The sequence below is a fragment of the Ictidomys tridecemlineatus genome, chromosome 5 (assembly GCF_052094955.1).
Source record: "Ictidomys tridecemlineatus isolate mIctTri1 chromosome 5, mIctTri1.hap1, whole genome shotgun sequence".
In the NCBI taxonomy this organism is placed as follows: Eukaryota; Metazoa; Chordata; class Mammalia; order Rodentia; family Sciuridae; genus Ictidomys; species Ictidomys tridecemlineatus.
The window spans coordinates 181,643,759-181,665,915 of NC_135481.1; the positions used below are offsets into that span (position 1 = coordinate 181,643,759).

Genomic DNA, 22,157 nt, shown 5'->3' on the forward strand with positions numbered 1-22,157 from the left:
GAGGTTGTTGGCTCACATTTTGAGTGTTTACCGTGTGCCTGACATTGTGCTTAAGCATTTTATGTGCACAGTCTCATTTTATTTTCACCATAAACCTCAGTTGTGGATATTATTATCATCTTTCAAAGATACAGGCACAGAAAGGTTAGGTAACTCCTTCATGGTTGCACAGCTGGGATTGGCAGTGTTGGCTTTCAGGGTCTACAGCCCCAGACCTTAGACCTTCACCACTGCACTGCTGACTATTAGTTCCCATCAGGGAAATTGTCATCCAGGCTGCTCTGGCAGAATCCTTAGTAGGCACATTAGTGACATAATCAGTCAGGTGCCTGTGCCAAGCAGGCCGATTCTAGGCGCTGCACTGTCAGGGCGGTGCTGCAGGTGGGCATGTGGAGCTAAAATCCAGCCACCAAGACCTGCCTAGGGCACAGGCAGTAGTGCTGAGTGAGTGAGCCCTGGAAAGCCTGGAGGGAAAGCACTGGACTGCACTCAGCTGGCCAAGGGGAGGTGTCCCCTGGAGGCCACTCAGGTGCACTTGGAGTCCGCTTTCTGGGGAGAGCAGCCACCTTGCACAGGGGGAGAGTCTGGTGTGCAGTGAGGACACCTGTTTCACCCTCCCTGACAGCAGTTTGTCTGTACACTACTGTACCCTTCCTGCCTGTACCCAGATGGTAATGTCCTTTTTCTCAAGTTGTTTGTCCATTTATGAACTTTCGTGACAGTCTTGCCTCAGAGTGGACAAACTCACTTTCAAAAGGAGAAAACTGCATAGCAGGCCAGTGCCACTTGCCATCCAGAGACTGCGTGTTTTGCTCACTTACTTCATTTGTTGTCCTTCTCACCACTGTTTATTCACTGTTGTATTCCAGGTGCTTAGCACAGGGCCTGGCCTCTAGTAGGTACTTGATGGAAATCTCTTAATGAATGGGAGGAAGGAGGGGAGAAAGGGAGGAAGGTGAGTGATTATGTGACATTGGTTCAAGGATGAAGTCCTGGAGCTAAGGTGTGCATTAGTGTACTGCCCCTGGGGAACAAATCGCACTGTCCAGGTCTTACAAAAAGAATTCAGGGATAGGCTCTGAAAGGATGTGCATCAGTGGTGGCCTAGGCTATGGAGTGTCCGCCATGTGCCAGCCAGCCAGCCAGCCAGGCAGCCCGCCCCCTGCCTCCTGGAGCCTGGGAGGAGTGTTTCTGAAAGAAGAGTCCTGCAGGACCAAGGAGGAGAGAGCTGAGAATGCTCACATGCATCCTCCTCCTATTCCAGGTGCTTTATAGAAAATTATCTTAACCCACAGCAACCTTGATGGAAGGGTTTAATTCTTTGATTTTATAGATAAAGAAATTGAGGCTGAGAAAGGTGCATAACCAAGCTGAGGGCTTTCAGGTGTGGCACAGCTAGGATGGTGTGAACCAGGCCTTTCTGAATCTGCAGCCACATGCTGTTCGTTGCACAGGGTCACCCCCAGTAGGGAGGCCTGCAGGTGGCAGCTTCTCAATGGAGCTTTGTTCTTTCCAGATGCGGGTGCACCGAAAATTTGCTGTGGAAGAGGGCGATCACCTCACCATGCTCAATGTGTATGAAGCGTTTATCAAAGTAAGCAGACCACCACCAGGGGGACCCCCATACTGGAGCAAGGATCCCAGACATAAGATCCCAGAGGAGTGGCCAAGAGTCCCCTCTATTTTCCTATTAGATTTCTTGCCAGTGGGTTGGGCGTCCTGCCTGAGGTTCTGGAATGTATTGGTGGAAAGAGCTCGGGATGGCTTGGTGCTTTTCCTCACCCCAGTATGCTGTGCACGACAGCAGTGAAGACCCAGTCTCCTGCTCTGCCTGTGTCTCACGGGAGGCAGCATTTGAATAGGAAGTTCTATTAGATTTTCTGCCAGATGAGTGTGGCTGAGAGCACCTAGAGTCTTGGGTTGAATCTTCTCAGCTGCCGTGAGAAAACCTTTAGGTAAAGATTTATCTGTGTATATCCTCACATCCTACGTACCGTTTAGCAATAGGCATTTTTAAGTTTATTTTCAATGTTCCACACAATGAAGAGTAAATAATATAGCTTAAAGTTTTCTCTAAAAATTGTTCAAAAGAATGACCTAAAGTTGAAGAAAATGATGAAATAAATGACTTCATATAAAGGAAAGGGAATAATATTTCACATTTTTTATTATTTGTTTCTTAAATACTTTCTTAGAAGAGGAGAAGTAATCAAATTTTTATTTTACCAGCGATTTGAGGAAGATCATTCAGTTAGTGAATGATTTTCAGGGAAAAAACTCTATTGAGACTTAAAAATTAAAACTAGTTAAAATTTATTTGTATGAGTACAATGGACCATCTCCAATTTGAAGCTTTTTCTAGCAGTAGAATATGGATATAGGTGGACATTGCATTATTCTTTGGTTGCTTTTTTGGAAAATCTTCTATGAATTAAATTTTTTGTTTTAATTTAAAACTCTATTCTGCCTAGCTTAGAACATAATTTTAGAGAAACATTCCCCACAGCAAAAGTTTAATCTGAGGCATGATCACCTTTAAGAATGTAGAAGATAATTAAACACTACTGATGGAAAATTCATACTTTTTAGGGACAAATAATTCTGGTTTGCAGATTATTTTTGCATTGATAAGTGTCATATCACTTGCCTGTTGTTTAGTAAAATGATAAACTGAAACCTGCCAAAGAAAAGTTGCTGTGCAAAGGACACAGGAAACAGTTCCTTCTGTTAGTTCTGCCTCACACAAGTGCAGGTAGCTCTGCTTGTCCCTCAGCTCTCATTTGCTCTGTAGTGTGGAGACTGAGGTCACAGAGCAGTCACATGTGACATGGTGGTCAGCATCTGTTTGGAGAGATGGGACAAAAGGAAAGGCCAGTTATGATTTGAAGATCTTGTCTCATTGCACGAGCAAATGGTGAAAGAGGAAATAGTCATCTCGCAGTGCTGCCCGGGTGTGGGCATTCCTGTGCTTTCCTAACGTTCCCTCTGTCTGGCTTGTTCTGTAGCACAATAAGAGCTCCCAGTGGTGCCAGGAACATTTCCTGAATTACAAGGGTCTTGTCAGAGCTGCGACTGTGAGAGAACAGTTGAAAAAGCTTCTTGTCAAGTTTCAGGTGCCCAAGAAGTCTAGCGAAGGTGAGAATGAGCTGCCCCGGGCATTAGCTGCCACAGTTGGGGACTTGCCTTTTTTGCTCTGTTAACTGGAGTCTTAGATTTCCCCTGCTGGCATGGTGGGGGGCAGCATTGTGCTGGGACCTGACACTGGTTTCATGTTTTTTAATAAATTACCTGCATCCATGAAAAGCTCAGTGTTAAGTTGATAATCTTCCCCAAGGAGGTCCATTTTTATTTTTGGGGTTGTTTTCACAAAAACAAATGTATAGTTTATGACAACACATTAACAGCAGCTTGTCTGTAGTCCCAGCAACTGGGGAGGCCCAGGCAGGAGGATTGCAGATTTGACGCCAGCCCCAACAATTTAGTGAGACCCTTCTCAAAATAAAAAGTAAAAAGGACTTGGAATGTAACTTGGTAAAGTATCCCTGGGTTCAATCCCTAGTAACCACTCCCCCCCCCCCAACATTCACATTGTTATACATCATATAATTAATATAATCATGTAGTTATTTTAAGAATGAGCACTTTTTGAGGGGGAGGTACTGGGAATTGAACTAGGGGGCACTCGACCACTGAACCACATCCCCAACCCCATTTTGTATTTTATTTAGAGACAGGGTCTCACTAAGTTGTTTGGAGCCTTGCTGTTGCCGAGGTTGGCTTTGAACTCTTGATCCTCTTGCCTCAGCCTCCTGAGCCTCTGGGATTACAGGTGTGCGCCACTGTGCTTGGGAAGAATGAATACTTCTTTTGTGTGTGTGGTACATGGAATTGAACTCCAGGGCACTCTACCACCCAGCTACAACCCCAGCCCTTTTTACTTTATTTTGCTATAAGGTCTTGCTAAGTTGCCTAGGCTGGCTTTAAACTTGTAATCTTCCTGCCTCAGCCACCCTATCCCCAGGAACTGGGATTATAGAAATGTGCCACTGTTCCTGGCTAAGAAAGACTGCTTGTAGTGGATGAAATGTATGGCTGTTCCATACAAATTACATTTTATTTTTATATACAAGCATAATTAAAGCTAGTACTATGTGATTAGCATAGGAAGTCACCGAAGGTAAGGCAGAAAGTAGTTCTGTATAAGACAGCCCCTGACCTCTAGCAGTGACAGTGAGGATCCTCTGTTATTCAAGGAGAGGGGGTTACACTGTGGCAAGGGCTCTACAGATATTCTCTCACCTCGTCTCCCACTGTGTGAGATGTAAGTGATTGTGTCCTTGCTTTATAGGACTCAAAAAGTCCTGGGGAGATGTTAACTGAAGTTCAGGGTTACGCAGGTGGTAATCAGTGGAGCCTGATCTGTTCAGCTCAGAAGCCCACATCCTTGTGGATGTTGCGTGCCAGACGCTCAGCCATGTTCTCACCCCGACTGGTACATGTGAACATTGCTCACTTGCTTCTAGTAGGCTGCTCATTATTCTGAGTGTTCCATATATTAATTCGTTTAATGCTCACAATAACCCTGTGAAATATGTACTGCTATTATCCTCACTTTATAGATGACAGAAATGAGGCTAAGAGCAAAAAGTAACCTGCTGAAGGTCACACAGTGAGCCTGTGGTCATGTTGACGACATTGATAGAAATAGGCATTTTTGCGGGGTAACTGCTTGGAGAGAAGCTGATCAGCTTCCTGTTACCAGGCAGGAAAATGCCACGTTACTTCCACACCTGGGTATCTTAATCTGCTTTCCATTATCAACCCCCTGTTCAGGAAAAAAGTTATATTAAATTTAAGTTCTTCATAACAAGAAGAATTAAATGCTGAGTAATAAATTTTTCGATGAAGAGTTGGCTTTGGAGGGCCACAAACCATTGTAGTTTCTAAGCTATTCTTTCCACCTCCACACCCAAGAGCCAGTTTTCATCTTTTGGAAGTGACATCGCCCCTGAGATGAACACATGTTTTATAAGGTCATTTCTGAAGGGCATTTAGAGAGAAGGGACTGAATCTTTGATCAGATGATGGTGAGAAATGTAGATTTGGGATCAGTCAGTTCTGTACTTAGGAACAGTAAAGAAGATCATAGAGACTGAATAAATTATAGGCACACTTAAAACATGTAGATATTAAAAAGCAAATATTAAAGATATTTTCAGTAGTCATGAGATAAAAGATAAAAACATTTGATAAATGAACAAAGGATTAGCATATAAAATTCACAAGGCTACGTAATGTGGCACACACTTGTGATCCCAGCAACTTGGGATCTGAGGCAGGAGGATTGCAAGTTTGAGCCAATCTCAGAAACTTAATGAGACTGTGTTTCAAAATTTAAAAAAAAGGTTGGGATGAAATTCAGTGGTAGAGTGCCCCTGGCTTCAGTCCCCAGTAAGGGTTGGGGGGGAATTTAAGTAAAAATAAAAGACAAGATGAAATTCATGAATAAATATATAGCTACCAATCAAATAAATATAAAGTAAAAGAAGGTAACTTTGTATGGGGGTGGGTGTTTGCTGGGGATTGAACCCAGGCCTGATGTTTGCTGCACAAGCCGCCTACCACTGAGCTACACCCCCAGAGGTAACCCTTTTTGCCAAAACATTGTTGGTAAGAGTACAGTGAGACTGACATATTTGTATATTTGATGACTTTGTAAGTAGCACCACATTTAGGGAATTTGTTTGCCAACAATTATATTTCATTGGATCTAAAATACCACCATCATTATGTACCAGAAAGAAAGAAAACCATGCTACAGGGGGCTGGGGTTGTGGCTCAGCTGTAGAGCACTTGCCTAGCATGTGTGAGGCCCTGGGTTCGATCCTCAGCACCACATAAAACTTAATAAATACAATAAAGGTGTTATGTCCAACTACAACTAAGAAATAAATATTTTTTAAAAAAAGAAAACCATGCTACCACTGTAATTGTAAATGCTATTCTGATCCAGTGATTTGAAAAAAAAAAGTGAATCTTAAAATTAATGAAAAATGATGTGTCATAAGCCATAAAAATGAGACTATTCTTTCGCATAATCATTTGGAGTTTATCTTGTGGATATCATCTAAAACATGGAGCTTTATTCATGAGGGATGTTTTCTATATCAATAGAAATACCAATGAAAATGGAATATTTGGAAATTTTGAAGACTTGTACACTAATTTATAACCTCGGAAATGATGTAGAATATTTCAGTTTGTGCCTTATGGAAAGAATATCATTCCCACAAGGTGCAGACCTACAGAGGAATTCTGAGGTAACTGGCCAGCCTGTGTACTAACTCTCTTAGGGTCTGGTGTCCAGCCTTCATCCAGTCCTCTGAGGCCTGGAAGTGTGGAATGGCCCCAAGTTCAAGGAGCTGTCCTGCATTATTGTTCTCAGCAGCGACTGTGGGAGTGGGGACCTCTTCAGATGGTGCCAGGGTGTCTTGCAGCAGCCTGGAGTGGGGCCAGGACTGGGTCCTGTGCCTCACGGCACAGGCCTGAAGAAGTGGCATGTAGGGCAGGTGAGGGTCTCATCTGTTGCTCTTCTGGTGTTCTGTGTGCAGGTGATCCTGATCCCGTCCTGAGGTGCATTGTTTCTGGATTCTTTGCAAATGCAGCGAGGTTTCATTCTACCGGAGCTTATAGGTAACATAATACTTTCTGAAGTCATTTGTTAAAAAAGAAACCTTCAAAATGACCCTCCCCCCAAAAATGCACAAAATGCTGATTGCAGAAATTGTAGAGCAGTTAATTATTTTTAATTTAAATCATGTTTCCCTCGAAAACTGAGTTGAGGTTAGTTATATGGTTTTAAGCAAATTGCCTCGACTCTCTGGAAGTGGGAACCTATCCCCCTGTTGTAATTCTTGTTTTGGAAGGACAGCAGTTACATGCTGGAGGCTGGCACTGTCTCAGCTCCCATTAAGGAATGCTGGGTCTGGAGGAAACCATTAAAGATGGTGTTTCCTAGAGAAGTTACTTTGACTGCTGGGGAGTCCATTTTGTCTGTAGAGCTCGGTGGGACACACCGGTACGTGGTGTCTGGAACTTTGAAAGTGTTTCTAGGTATGGCAAACGTGCCTCCTGCTGCAGTCTGCATTCTCTTTCTTCCATCCCATTTTCTAGGCATAGAAAATTGCTGATTATTGATACCTACATCAGCCTCACTGTATTCAGATATAGTAAAAAACTGAAGTGTTAGTTTAGCCTTCTTTTCTCCAAATTAAATCATTCTGGCTCTTGGAGCAGATGCTTTAGTCTGCCTCTTCTATGCCGTGGCTCATTGTAGTCTCCTCCCTTCACTGTAGGCTGTCAAAGTGTGGCTGTCATCATTTCCTCATTTTCTCAGCTCTTTTTCTGGATGTCTTCTCTATATTATTTTGCCATTAGTTTTTTTCCCCCTTGAGAAAATAGTGAAATCCTGTTCTTAAGGCCAATCAAGAGATCCCTTTCCCTGAACACTAGGCTTCTGTTAAAGTGTCTAGAGTTCAGTGAGCATTTAGTTTTTTGGCAGCACTATCTGCTGCATCCAGCATCCTGGTGGCTGGCTGAACTTTAAAGCGCAGCACTGACAGTTATCCATAGTGTATTCTGTTGGCCTGGCCCATCTTTGTGGGGACTCTGAGCCCCTCCCATATTGAGTCCTCTGTGTTTGAGGCAGTCCTTCCAGGAGGCCAGAAGGTGGGATCACCCCCTGGAGAGGCCTGAGCTCTTCTCCAGTGAGAGTCTTTGACTTGTCACCTTGATTGGCTTATTTACCCTCCCTCTCCTGAAGACGCGTCAGCCATTTCTGCAGGCATTCTAAACATTGTAATAGTGCCCTTAAAAACAACAACAACAAAAACCAGGAGCTTCATGAGAGGTTCTAAGGCCAGTTATTCCTTTGAGACCAAGTTCATTGTGGGGTCAGCTCCCACCATTTGGGACAGCCAGAGCCCCCAGGCTACTGGTTTTATTGTGGCGCCAGCCATGAGCTTAGACCTGTGTTGGAAGCACTTCTCCTGATGAAACAGATTCCCTGGTGCCCTGAGAAGTTCTGGACGGTGGCATCCTGTAAATGTTCTCCTGTGATCTGGTAGTTATAATTCTTAATTCAATTGAATAAAACTCATAGTCCAATACCGAGCTTGAACACGTCTTACCCCTCTTATATCCTTTAATTATGTAAAATAGGAAAGCATATAGAAAAAATCATATTATTACTGCCCAAAGGAAATTGTTTGAAAGAGAACACGAAGAACATAAACTCAGGCAAAGTATTATATTCCTAAATGCTTTTTGGAGGGGCCACGTGTTGCTTTTCTTCCTTTTATATGATTTATTTCTGACTCCTGGGGTGGCAGCGGGGGAGGGTCAAGGAAGGGCACAGAGAAGATATAGAGAATTGTTTCATTCAGTGAAGTTGAATCTGTCTGCATTTTTTTGTTAATATTAGAAATATCTGTGGGAAAGTCTTGCTGTCAATTATTAAAATGTGCTTCAGATGAAATTCTTCTGTCTTCCAAGGACTATCCGGGATGATCACGAGCTGCACATCCACCCTGCGTCCGTCCTCTATGCAGAGAAGCCGCCTCGATGGTGAGCCACTCTTGCTGCTTGGAAGCAGGGCCTGATTCTTGTTCAACTCTAGGTCCCCAGGTCCTGGCACAGGCCCTGGAGCCCAGGTGCTCTGTATGTGTTTGTTGAATGCATCTTATGCTGAGTTGTGTGTAAACTTCTGCTCCACCAAAGGTCTCTTTACGCAGACCCATGTGTGTCTGCTCACTCGTCCTCTCAACAGGGGTTCACTGTCACTCACTGCCCAGATGCTTAGCCCTGCACAGCTGTGCAGAGATGACTTGGGGTCCAGCCCTAGTTCTGATGGAGACAGGCCCAGATTGATTCCTGTATTGTAGAAGGACTTTGCTTGAGGGATGTATAAAGTATGGGCACTTCAGGTGCCAGGAAGAGTCACTTCATGGACAAGGTAACATTTACTCTGGACTTGGAGACAAAGTTTTTCAAGCAAAAAAGGACCCACAGGGCATTCAGACTGAGGAAATAGGGTGAGCAACCTGGAGCAACATCAAAGAACTTCCTGTCTTTGGGGAATGGGGAATCACTGTGGCCGGCCACGGCTGCCCCAGGGGTGGCCTGTGAAGGGGTGCCAGCCTGTAACCCCTGCCGGGAAGGAAGAAGTGAGTGCAGAGGTCAGATGAAGGCATTCAGATATTTTTATAGCATTTTGACAAGTTGTGCTTATGTCTGCCCAATTTAAAAACTAATAGATTTGGGCTTATATTTTGTGTCTTTTTAAAATTTCAGTTTTTAAATAATTCATTTATATTGTATTTTACAAAAATATTGATTGACAATGGACCAGAAATTTTAAAGACAACCACCGGTCCTGTAACCAGTTGGAAGACAGAATCCTGGGGAAAGGGGAGGGGTGCATGTATGGAGAGAGGGAAGGAAAGTGGCAGGAGATAAAATTAGAAGGTAGAAAGTTCTGGCAATAAATACTTTGTGCCAGTAGTTTTCAAAGTATGGCCTCTAGACCAGCAGCAGCATCTCCTGGAAACTTGCTGGAAGTGCAGACTCAGGCCGTGCCCAGTCCGCCTGAGTCAGAACTGCAGAGAGGGGCCCAGCACTCTACTTAAGTGGTGCTTCACATCAGTGGTGAAGTTGAGCTCTCACCTAGATCAAGGGGGTAGGCTGTCCTGTAACCAGCACAGGCCTAGAAACTTTCAAGGTGGAGAGCAGCTTGGTCAATTCTGGATTTAGAAATATGGTCATTGGTGTACAGGTCAAATTGGAGATCTCAATTCTGAATCTCCTATAAAGATCTGCTGACTTTTGGTTATTTAAATTTGGGAGTTGCTTAAAAGAAAAATGTTTTTCTTTTTCCTGTTTCATTTCCAAGGAGCTTCACACGGAGGTGGAGCTCCTTGGAAATGAAAGGGAGGTGGATAATAGAGCCCGTCTGGAGCAGACCTGTGCCTCTCAGTGCCTCTCCTCCGAGGCCTCTGCAGAGGGTCCTTCCTTTTCATCAGCTGGGACTCATTTACTCTTTCTAAGGGGTAGCAGAGTGTGGCTGGGCATTTATGGTTCTGAGGAATGCCCTGAATCAACACTTAAAATAGCTCAGAAACTAGTTATGTGCTCCTGAAGTCTGGTGATTTGAAATTACATTCTTGGTTCAGATGATTCAGTCTTTTTGTTCCCCCATTAAGATATCATTTATGAACAGTGAAAGATGAATTTTGACAAATGTGTACCTCCATGAAATTCACACTCTAAATAAGACAAAATATTTTCATCACTCTGGAAAGTTCTTTGTGTCTCTGCAGTCATTTCCCTGCCCTTTTCATGATCAGGCATCTGCCTTCATTTCTTATATTGTCTAATTATGTCCTCAAGTTTCGTTCAGAGCTATATAAACATACAAAGGACCAGAAAGGTCCTTTGCAGGTAACTGAGATGTCCTAGAAATCATGTGGGACTCAGAGTCTTCTCTGTGAAATGTACACACTGTGACCCACGTGCTTAGGGAGTGGTATGCATTGCAGGTGTTCAGTGCTTTTGTACACGGAGTTTGGAGTACACACCTGCGAATGATTAAGGAAAGGGACTCAGCATCTCTAACTATGGTTCCTGACCATCCTGAGACATGGGAGGATGTTCCATGTCTTTCTCGTTTCAGGGTCATCTACAATGAAGTTATACAGACCTCCAAGTACTACATGAGAGATGTGACTGCCATAGAATCTGCATGGCTGTTGGAGCTGGCTCCACACTTTTATCAGCAAGGAACGGTAGGAATGAACAGATCTTGTCCCCCAAACCACCTGTAGGCACTGGTTTATTTTGTTAAATACATATTTCTTCTTCATTTTAGTTCTCTTAATCCCCTCTGCCTCCACCCATGGTGCATAGGATGAAAAGGCCATTTCATCACCCGGTTCCCCCAAACGGGGTGAAAGCATGTCCGTCATTTGCTTCATAAGGAAGTACAATTAAAAATGAGTCCGTCCAGCCTCTTCAGGGGAAAAAACCCAAACCAAAACAAACATATCTCCAGCTCTTCTTTTCTCCATTTGCTCCTAAAGAAGTTATCTCACACTTGAGACCTACATTTGGAGTAGCTCAGATATTCTCTAATAAGAATTGCCTCACAGACACTATGAATAGGTGTGCAGGCTTAAACCCAAGGTAGTTTACCATTTGGTGGGTGAGACCTGGTCCATGTAGAGTCCTCCGTGTTCACTCTTCTGCCATGGCAGGTCCCATACAGGACGAGCAGGGTAGTGAACATTTTGAGCAGATTTATAGTTTTGTTTTCTTCTTCACTTTTGCCAAAAGTGGTCCATTCATTGCCCTAAAAAAAGAAAGGCCATACATTCTTCTAACAAGATTTTCATTGAGGGATGGTTGTTAATATTTGGAAGACTGACAGGTAAATCAGATTTCACAAGCTTTCCGGCTGACTGTGACTCATAGACTCAGTATGTTTGTTCTGCGTTGTGTTTTTAATTGGAGTGTCTAGTAAATTAATGTAGTTATCAATATGGTTAGACTTAAGCTACCACCGTGCTGTTTTTTTTGTATCTGTTCAGCTTATTCTTTGTTCGTTCTTTTTCCTGCCTGCTTTCACAGGCACATGCCCTGTTCTGCAAATTCTAGCTGTTTCAAGGGTTCTTTTAGTATTCTATTTCATCTCTTTAAGTAGTCTTTTATACCTCTTGTTTCTTTACTTATTCATTCATTTATTTTTTTAGAGTTGGTCTTGGAATTGCAATAAGGCATCCACAGCTCATCACAGTTGACTTTGAATTAGGGTTACACTACTTAGCTTCTAATGTAAGAAATCTATAATACATTTCATTTTCTCAATCTCATTCTTGGGGCTGTTGTTGTTTTATATTTTATTTCTGCATATATTTAAACCCCACAATACATTGTTACTGTCATTGTTTTAAACAATTAGTTGTCTTTTAAGAGATTAATAAGAAAAAGCGAATGTTTGCATGTTGCCCAAATATCTGCCATTTCAGTGCTGGACCCCGTGTCTTTCTGGCATCTTTCCCCTTTAGCCTGAAGAGCTTCCTTTACTGTATCTTGGTTCACGACTCCAGTGAACTGTTCTCTGAGCATTCATTTATTTGAAAATGTCTTCACTTCATCATTGTTTTTGAAAGGTATTTTTTGCTCTGTAGAATTCTAGTTTGAAAGACTTGTTGTTTGCTTGTTTCATTTTAGCATCTTAAAGTTTATTCCTTGCCATCTGGTTTGCGGCGTCTGAGAAGCCAGCAGTCGCTTTCATGGTTGTTCTCTGTGTGTAACGAGTCTTCTCCTCCCCTCCCCCTGCCCAGTGCCTGCTTTAAGGTGTTTTTTTTTTTTTCCTTTTTTCTTTCCTAGCTTTATCTTTGATTTTTTTTTTTTTTTTTTTTTTGGTGGTTTTGGGGATTGAACCCAGGGCCTTGTGCATGTGAGGCAAGCACTCTACCAGTTGAGCTCTTGTCTTTGATTTTTGGCAGTTTGACATGGGAGATGTCTTTCTTTGTGTTTGTCTCACCTTGGAGTTCATTGAGTGTGATGGTTCTTTGAGCTGGTTTTCTTAAATCATATTTGGGAAATTTGGGACAATGATTCCTTGAAATACTTTTTTCTGCTTCAGTGCTCTCTCCTTCCTGGAGCACAGCTACTTGTGCAGGAGCTCTTGATATGGTCTCACACCTCACAAGGCTCTGGTCCTTGTCTCTGTGCTTCAGTTTGGACGGCTGCTCTTGACCTGTCTTCAGGGTTACTGATCGGTTTTGCAGTGTCCAGTACCTGCAGAGAATGTTTCATTTCAGCTATGTATTTTCCCATTCTAGCATTTTCATTTGATTCTTTTTTAGTTTTGTTTTTATAATCTCTGCTGAGATCCTTCATGTGTTCATCATATGCATTTTTTCCTTTAAATCTTTGATGAACATATTTATAATAACTATTTTAAAGTCTTGTATACTAATTCAACATCTCTGTCATTTCTGGTATATTTTGTCTTTGTGTTCTTCCTCATAATTGACCACATTTTCCTCCTTCTTGTACCTAGTACATTTTTGTTGTAGGCTGGATATTATAGATGTTATGTTGTAAAATCTGTGTTTTGTTTCCTTTTCTTATAGAATGTTGACTGTTATTCTGGCACTCAGTTAGTTACAGGCACATCATTTGATTCTGCTGAGCCTTGATCTTGGTCTTCATAGGGTAGGTCTTAGTCATCTGCTTGAGACTTGGCCTTTTGGTGTCTCAGTTAAATGGCTAGGATATTCAGTGAGGGCTCTGCCAGGTCAGAGAGCCATCGTACCCAGCACATTCAGGCCTTCAGAATCTCCATTTCTGCTTTTAACTCCCCAGGAACTGTCCTCTGCCATTCTTATTGAATCTTATATTTATTGAATCGTATCGCTTAATGTTCAGCCAATGTCTACAGGGTAGCCTTGTGTGGACTTCCGGAGCTCCCCCTTTATGATGCCCTATTCAGCAAATTCAGTTCTGAGCTCTTGTCTCCATTTCCTCTGTTTTATGATTAGAATTTACTTCTCTGGCCAAGGTTTAGAGACCTAGAAAGAGATTCAGGATGAGTATGAAGCTCACCTGTTTCTTTTTCAAAGATCACAGCCTCCGATGGGCCTGTAGCTCAGTAGTAGAGTAGGTGCTTAACATGCACCAGGCCCTATTTCATTCAGTCTCTAGCACCAGCACCGTGTGTGCATCCTCTCTCTCTCTGTCTCTCTCTCTCACTCACACACACACACACACACACACACACATACACACAAAGGCATGATAGCACGGTGCTGTTTGTTTTCCAGTGCTGAGAAGCATTGCCTTCAGATGTTTTGTCTGGGTTTATGGTTTTCCAGCATAAGGGAAAGTCCAAAACCTCTTATTCCATCAGGGCTAGAGCTGGACTGCACAGTATTTTCCAATCAAAATTTGAGTTGATTGTTGTCTTTAAAAAGTGGGAGATTTAAGCTAGTCTCAGTGACACATGCCTGTAGTCCCAGCTACTTAGGAGACTGAGGCAGCAAGATCACTTGAGCTCAGGAGTTCAAGGCCAGCCTGGGCAACACTTTTTTTTTTTTTTTTTTTTAAGGGAGATTTCATATTAAATATGTTTCTGTTTTCTCTTGAAAAAAGTATAACATTGTGCCTGTGATTCTGCACGCCAGCTGTCGGGCTGAGGAGTGACTTCCTGCTGTAGATGCCACAGTCCTACGTCCCTGTTTAATTCATTTGCTCAACTCTTGGAGACATTTGAGTTTATGACCCTGGGAATGGACGGGTCTTCTCATCCCTCCTCCCCTGTAAGGTCAAGGGAAATTGCCCTTTGCAAATCTACATAAGATCTAATCTTATCCAAACAAAAAACAATTCAAACCTCTACAGTTCTTCACACATCCTAAACAGGTGTGTCCGCCAGAAACCAGATCAACTGCAGGGGCTGATGAAATGCAGAGAGTGCCGTCCCTGCCCTGTTGGGTTGGTAAGAATAAACCTGTAGTGAAAGAAAATCTTTTCCTTCCAATCTCTCCTGTGGAAAACAACAGACTTCAGAGGCAGAGAGGTGATTAGCAATGCAAACTAGAATGGCGAGAAGCCGCTGTAAAATGCCTGCTGAAGCAGTGCCTAAGGAGACCAGGCCTGCTGTTGTCCCACACTGTCCTGGGTTCCCAGGGCTCTTGGAGAGCAGAATTAACCTCATCACTTTCCCTTCTCAGCTCAAAATTACAATATCTTTAGGTCAACCCCGCAAAGTTTAAAGAGCAAACAGCTCTAGAAGTTTGAAGAAGACAAGCCCAAATTTTCACACTTATTTTTTTCTCTCCAAATGCCTGGTTTTCAGCCCATCACTTTCACCGTGATCAGCATTTTTAAAAAGGCTGGGACCTTTAGAAACCACCAGTGCAGCGGCCTCCTTGTACAGTGAGGGTCCCCAGGTCCCCAGGTCCCCCTGGTTAACAGTAGTGCAGAGGAGCTTCTGCTGTTAAGTTTTCCAAAGCAGATGGCCTTGCCTGGGACTCTCCGGATCTCCAGGGACTGCCCATGGACTGTCGATGTTCTTTGGTGAACATAGACCATATACAGCCCACGGACCGTCTATGCTCTGTTCCTGGTATCCTAGGTGACGTTACATCACTTGCTTTTCAGAATGTCACTCTTCCCTATAAAGAGGCCTGAAATGGTTCAGAGTCAGCTTTGTTTATGCTCAACATTCCTTCCAGAAATGAGCACCAAAAATGGCCTTGTAAGCACAATGGCGTCATCTTCCATTCTCAACTAAGGCTGTGGGTGTCTAACCTTAGTTGGAGTGAAGTATCAGGTGAAGTACAGAGAGGAGAGAATTCAGAGGATAAATACAGCAAGAATAGGGTGACCTCTTCAGAGATTTGCCTTCCCATCTGCAAATTGTTTTTGTGTTTCTCAAAGTTATCTTCGTTGTCTGGGAAAACCCTTCCAACCTGGCCTTTGGAAGACCCTTCCCTGGTCCTCCTCAGGCAGGAATAGATAGAAAGTCTGTCGTCCTGCTGCTCACCCGGTCCCGCAGTCCTTTCTCACCTTGTACTTGGCAGTGTGCGAGTCTTCTTTCCACCCTGTATTTGCTCAGGGACTGCAGTTCTCTGTGGGGTGGTGGGACTTGCTCTCGTGAGGCCCTGTGTGTGCTGAGAAATGGGGTTTGGGCCCTGAGAAGTTGGGGTGGGAATTCCCCCTGTGAAGAACTCACTGTGTGCGTGGGTCTTGGTATTCATTTATGATTATTGATGGAGCATCAGATGTCCCTCAGTTGGTGAGTGGCTGTCCCTTATTAGAAGCTTATGTTTGCCTCAAATGCATATTTCAGGATTTCTATCACTTTTGGTTTTACTTTAGAATATTTTTATCCTTTAATTCTATTATCTAATACCCATGATTATGTTAGTGAGATTCGTATGTTATGTATACTGACAGTGACATTTCTGGGGGGAAAATACTGTCACTAGGAGGTGTCTGTTTCCTGCTTGGCTTCTTAGCTGGTGTAACCCCCACTGTGGGCGGGGCCATGGCTTTAGCTCTGGTGAGCACAACAGGTACCTGGCATGTGGAGATGCTGGCTGCATTGGCCCATTCCTTTGTTTCTAAAGGGAGGTACTTTTCCGTAACCATTCTCAAAAACCTCTTGGAAAGCTGAGGCCATCCTCTGCTGAGGCCAGCCCTCGAGCACAGGCCTTGGGCTTCAGTGCTGCCTGGGCGCTGGGCAGAGGGAGAGGCGGTTCACTGGCAGCCTCTGGAGTGCTGTGGGGCCAGCTTCTGTCTTGGTGGGCCGGCTCCAGCTGCTTGTGGCCTCCTGAAGTCCTGTTTCCTTCATGGGTCACTTGGGCTTTCCCGCTCCAAGCTTTTTTCTGAGGGACACAGCATTTCCTGAGAAGGCGTGGACTGGGTGGAAGACTTGATTTGGTCACTGACTTGGGAATTATGTTGGAGTCTGGTGTCCTTGTCCAGTTAACCCAACTATGATGTTTTCTCTTCTCTTGCAGCACCTGTCCCTGAAAGCCAAAAGGGCCAAGGTCCAGGACTTGTGAGCTGAGCTCAGTTGCAGTAGCAGTGACTGCTTGGTGGCCTCTTTTCCTTGCTGTCACTGGCCCCTTTCTTCCCACCCCTGCCAGCATTTGCCTCTTTGCTGAGATCCAGAGAAGTCCGTGCATGGGCAGACGCACCACGCACCGCACTAGGCGGAATGGGAGTGGGCCAGGCGGCTCTTGGGCTGGTCAGCACGCTCACTGGCCCAGCAGGCTACTGGCAGCAGGCGCACAGTCCTGGCCCAGCTCTTGGAGAAGGAGGAAGAAAGCCAACTGCTGAAGGCTGCAGTGCCACGTGGGGTGGACAGAGGCTCTGCTGGGCCACCTTTGCTTCCCTGCTGTGGCCATGGCTGAGTTGACCAGTGAGGACCTCTGCTGGATGTGCACAAGCGTGTGTGGTGAAGGCAGGGGACCTTGGAAATGCTGGGGATTTCTGCCAGGATGGCCAAGGGTCAGGTCTGCCAGGGGTCCAAACTGAGCAGCTTGTGTCTGTCTTCTGCCTGTGTCCCTGCTTAACTGTGGCCAGGAGACTGATAAGGGATTGGTGTCTACAGGAGGACTCCCGTGCACCATCCCCGGTAGCCGTGGATTTCTGTCTTTCACAGTGGGCCGAGCTTTCTCTCAGAGCTCAGTGCCATGGCCTGGTGCCAGAGCTGAGCACTGGCGAAAGCCCACCAGCTCTGACCCTCAGGGCTCCTCTGTAGCAGGAATTCACTAAGTTTAGCTGCTCTAAACTTCTGTAGCTCAGGAATGTAACTCTCGTCTCTGTCTCTGTTTGTCCACGTGTGTTCTCGGGAGAACACGGTGGCTCTTCCAGCAGGCACTGGTTTCCTTGTTGCCCCTGTGGCTGCTGAGATGATGACTGCTCCTCAACATGACGATGCCGTGTCCCCTTACTGTTTCAGTGACAATTATTTTAAAAACACGTAGCTTGAAAATTTATTTTTATACTGGTTTTAGTTTGGATGTGCCACTTTTGGCATCAAACCTGTGTGGCATTTTTATTTCCATTTTATAAACATGTAAATAGTAGTGATAACTTGTTAATAATGGTAAACCTTTATACCTAAAATACACAGATTCCCTCCCATCTTAGATGTCATGGTCTTTATTTTAAGATGGTCCCATGAATTATTCCGTGCGAGGGCCTGATATTGTCTAAAAACCCTGATGCAGTGGCATCCATCAGCTTTGGGGTTACGTGGACACAGGAAGTTCCCCTCCCCATAACGTGCACTGACGGGCCTGAGTGCCCTTGAGAGTTGGAGCCATGGGATGCTGCTTAAAGGAAGACCCAGAGAGGTACCATTTCTTGCTCCCTGGGATCTTTCTGTGTAGAGCTCGGAGACATCTTATTTTCAAAGGTTCTGTTGCAGTAGCAGGGGAAACATTTCAGGATCCACACCCTAAGGTTTGAGACCAGAGATCCAAAATGGGGGGCACTTGGAGGGTGGCAGACAGAAGCCACCCGCCTTTCCTTGCCGCCTTTGTCTTTGGGTGCCTGATCATGAGTACACACTTCCCATCTGTGCCTCTGGTTCTTAGAGGGCAACCGTCACCAGAGCAGGGCTTCCAGTTTTGTATCCTGTGTTATGTTACAGCCTTGGGGATGAAGACGGATCTTCATTGTCAGAATCTGAAACTTCAAAATCCCGAGCCCTTGTCTGGGAGCCCTTTACATAATTCTGCATTTGTGGTCTGTACAGGCCTCGCCAGCTCCCTCCCACAGGTGATTTCCCTATATGTGGGATGTTGCCATCACAAGGAGCCCCTACTTCTATCCACTCCTGTGGGTCACAGTTCAGCCAGCAAGTGGAGGTTGAGCCAAGCGCTGTGTGTACAGGGGAGTGGGGAGATGCTGGTCAGTAAAATGTGGGAAGAGTGGATCAGAACAGATGCGGTGATGGTGATACTGGGTGGTAGTCTTTTAAAAAATATGTTCCTTGGAAAAATAAAATGCCAACAATCCTACATCATCCACCTGATCAAAAACCAATTCAAAATGAAAACAAAAACTGATGAAATCTCTGTCTGGGAACTCCTGGGGTGTGGGCAGCCTGGACTGTGGGCCAGCTGGCGACACCCCACCAGGCGCGATCACTCTGGGAATAGGGATCCAGATGCCAAGCAGCTGAATTTCCAGTGAATTCTTGGTGCAACAGGGGTACCTGCCTTTATGTCTCACTGGAAGGATTCAGGTTAGCTGGTCTCCAGCCCATATCCCTTCTTCATCTCAAGATCAGCTGTTCCACTCCAGTGACTCACCTGGATTTTTCCTTAGCCTTCTGGCTTGTGATGAAATGATGGTGGAACTTTGGATTACTTGACAGTTGAATTTTTTTTTTCCTTTGAGTCATTGGAACTGTAACTAACCAATTAAATTGTTTGACAGACACCTGGCCACTTGGGGTGAATGGCTAGTTTGCCTGGCAGGTGGGCAGGAGGGCAGTGGTCCCTGGTCCTCACCGTCATTGCTTCCACCAGCAAGCAGGGCTGCCGTGCTGGCACCTGGTGAATCACGGAGAAGTTACCTCATGCCCTCTTGGGTGGTACTCACTTGTTCAGACAGGCTGTCTCCTTGCTTGCTTAAGTGGGACCAAAGCGATTCCCAGGGCAACACCGCCCCTGGGCCCTCTGGCATGTGTGGCCTCTCTCCCACTTGTACTTCTACCGAAGACTATGGGCGAGCTGACAGGCTGGGAAGTAGGAGACTCACAAAGGAGTGGGGAGGTGGGGACAAGGTTCAGTGGTTAATGCCCCAGAGTCTCCAAAGCCAGGGGAAGGCCCAGCACTGGCTACTCCTAAGGCTTCTGAGGCCCTGTCCATTGACCACGGCCCAGTCAGCAGCTCTGAATACAAAGGTCCTGGCCAGGCCCTTTGCTGGCCTCAGCCTGATGCGTGAACCAGTACTTGATCCAGTGGCAGCCTCGACGCCTTCCTGCCTCCTGACTACTGCTGTCAGGACCCCAGGGACCTAAGGGCAGATGGTGGCTGATGGGGACTAGCCAGCCCTCTGCTGTCTATGCCTTTTCTGTCCCTCTTTTTGTTTCCACTTGGGACTGTGTTTTTTCCCCTTAACCTGCCTGACTTCTGCATCATTCCCTTTTTCCATGAAGCTTTAAGAAAAATACAGATGTGATTTTATTTTTATATTCAATATTATTTTTCCCTTAAGATTTCTTTTAACTTCTTAGTGTCTTTTTACACTCTGCTTGTTTACTTCTAACTTTTATTTTGAACACTTAGGTACAAAAAAAGTCTCAGGTAGTTTTGTTCTTCTGTAAATATTTTCTTCATTTAATATATTAGTTTGGACTCAGTGATTTCCCTCCTGTTTTCCTTTACTCCTTTCTTCTTAGTGTGTTTGCTTTAGTGGTTGGCAGAAGGCCTGCTGGTAGGTGTGGGAGATGAGAGAAGACATTTGCAATAGATAACACCAATCAATGATCACATGTCAGGAATGCACAAGAAGCTCCTATAGGTCAACAAAAAGAACCCATATAAGAAAAAAATGGGCGAAAGGGGGTGAACAGGCAGACCCCAAATCCATCAAGCCAACACCGGTGCTCAAACTGAGAAGCACCAACTGAAGTAATAATTAGGTGTCGCTTTGCATTCAATAGATTAGCAGAAGTTGGAAAGGTGAGTCGTGGGAATGTGGGCTGAGATTCAGAGACTGCTGCCCGTGGCCAGTGTGGCTGTCCTGGAGAGCGGCCCGGCACTACTCACCAGTGAAGTACATGCCTGCTCATGGCCCAGAAATTCCACTTCTGTTGTGCGTTCCCAACAAAAGTCTCCCCTGGTGCATAAAAGAAATGTGTAAGAATGGTCCCTCAGTGTGATGGGTGGTTGTGGGACTGTGTCCGTTGCTGGGAGAGTGCAGAGAAATGTAGTGGATGATGTTGTGGAGTGCAGCAGAGCAGTTCCAAGTCACACACAGCAGATGATACAGCCCTCAAAAATAGCTCAGTGGAAAAAGTGGGAAACGTGATAGTACTGTTTTCAGAAACTGAAAATACATGCACACCAAAGGCAACACGGAGATGGCAGAACTGCAGACCAACAAGGCGCTGCACACTAGGGTGTTGCCTGTGGGGGTGGGAGTAGGGAGACGGGGGGAGGGGGGGAGAGGGGATAAAATGGTGAGACCCTGCCTCAAATTTTCAAAAAAGGAGCTGGATATGTAGCTCAGTGATAGAGCACCCCTGAGCACAAACCCTGGTCCCAAACCAAACGAAGGGAATAAGTCTAGACAAAACCACATGGGGTGAAAGAAGGAGCCCCGAGTGCTCATCCACAAGAGATCTGGATGACTCCCTTCTTACCCTGGGTTTCGGGTGTATTTACCAATGGCTCCTGTGAGTTGCGAGGTCCTGGGGTGGGCCTCAGGGGGCCTGCTGCTGACCTCCCAGTTCAGAGCCTGGCAGGATCCACTCCACCTGGGTGGAATGACCTGGCCAACATCGTGAGACCTCTTGAGGTTTACGTGCCCTGTCACAGCACGCCGTTATTCAGGTATGTGCCCTGTGGTCCCCTCTTAGCTCGTGTTTATTCTGCGGGTCCCACGGTGGACTTGGTTTTCACTGTAGTCTGAAGGCCAGCCACGGGGCTGCCACAACCACTGGGGAGCGGAAGGCCCTGTGGTTCCTTCTAGTAGAGGTGAGTGAGCTCACTGAAAGTCCTCGCATGTGTAGATAAACAGATACCAGAACAGTGGTAGTTTGTGGGACTAATCTGGACACAGATCTTCCATATTTCTAGGAGAGGAACTGGCAGGACACATTTCATCCCTGAGTCCTGCCTGCTGCTCAGCAGCTTCAAGATGGAACATACATTCATGCCTACGGGGCTCTCATTCCCGCTCAGCCCTGGGCCCTGAGCTGCTGAAGCCTTTGGCCCTCTGAGATAGAGAACTGCAAATTTTAAGGTTTGGAAATCCCTTCAGCTTTTATCATCCAAAGAGCCGCCCCAATGTGGCTCCCTCTGTCCCCATCACTGGCTCCCTGGTCATTGAGAACCAGTTTAAACGGCCCTTGTGTCTGGTTTTCCAAGGACTGCCCTGTAGGGGGCTGGAATCTGGGCCAGGTTAGTGACGTAACACTAACACTAGAATTGGAAGAGGCCACCGGGGAACTCATTAAAGTCTTGCTCTAAAGTTTTTGTTGCTCCGTATTCTAGATCACCCTGGGTGTTCCCGACTTCAGCTGCAGACTTGGAAGGCGGGCAAATTCTGGGATAGCCCTGCCTTGGTGGCGAAGTCCAGGAATCTCAGCTTTCAGGGAGTCAGGGCAGATTTTTTGTTTCAGATTAATAAACCAAGGCCATATCCTGTGCTGCGATGAGGTCGGCCAATGCTGAGGGGTCCAGATGCTCAGGTTTTATGTTTGATTTTTGCCAATTGATTAGTTGGTTTGACCAGGCAGTTAGGATACAAGGGCCCCGCACTCCCACAGCCTCTCCTGGTTCCTACTCAGATGGGATTCTGACCCCCTCTGGGTGTGAGAATAACACAGGACACTGGGCCCA

At 45.3% G+C, this 22,157-nt stretch overlaps 1 protein-coding gene across 2 annotated transcripts in view; it reads left to right on the plus strand.

The window, feature by feature from the left end:
- Dhx35 (DEAH-box helicase 35) overlaps nt 1-17,721 on the plus strand; it is a 70,825-nt gene extending 53,104 nt beyond the window's left edge. For both annotated transcript variants that reach the window (XM_005329835.5, XM_021729495.3), the window contains 6 exons: nt 1,517-1,594; nt 3,006-3,135; nt 6,612-6,693; nt 8,554-8,625; nt 10,730-10,841; nt 16,590-17,721. In XM_005329835.5, coding sequence (XP_005329892.2) covers nt 1,517-1,594; nt 3,006-3,135; nt 6,612-6,693; nt 8,554-8,625; nt 10,730-10,841; nt 16,590-16,634 — 519 coding nt within the window. In that variant the 3' untranslated portion in view covers nt 16,635-17,721. The remainder of the gene's footprint in view (nt 1-1,516; nt 1,595-3,005; nt 3,136-6,611; nt 6,694-8,553; nt 8,626-10,729; nt 10,842-16,589) is intronic.
- The last annotated feature ends 4,436 nt before the right edge of the window (nt 17,722-22,157 follow it).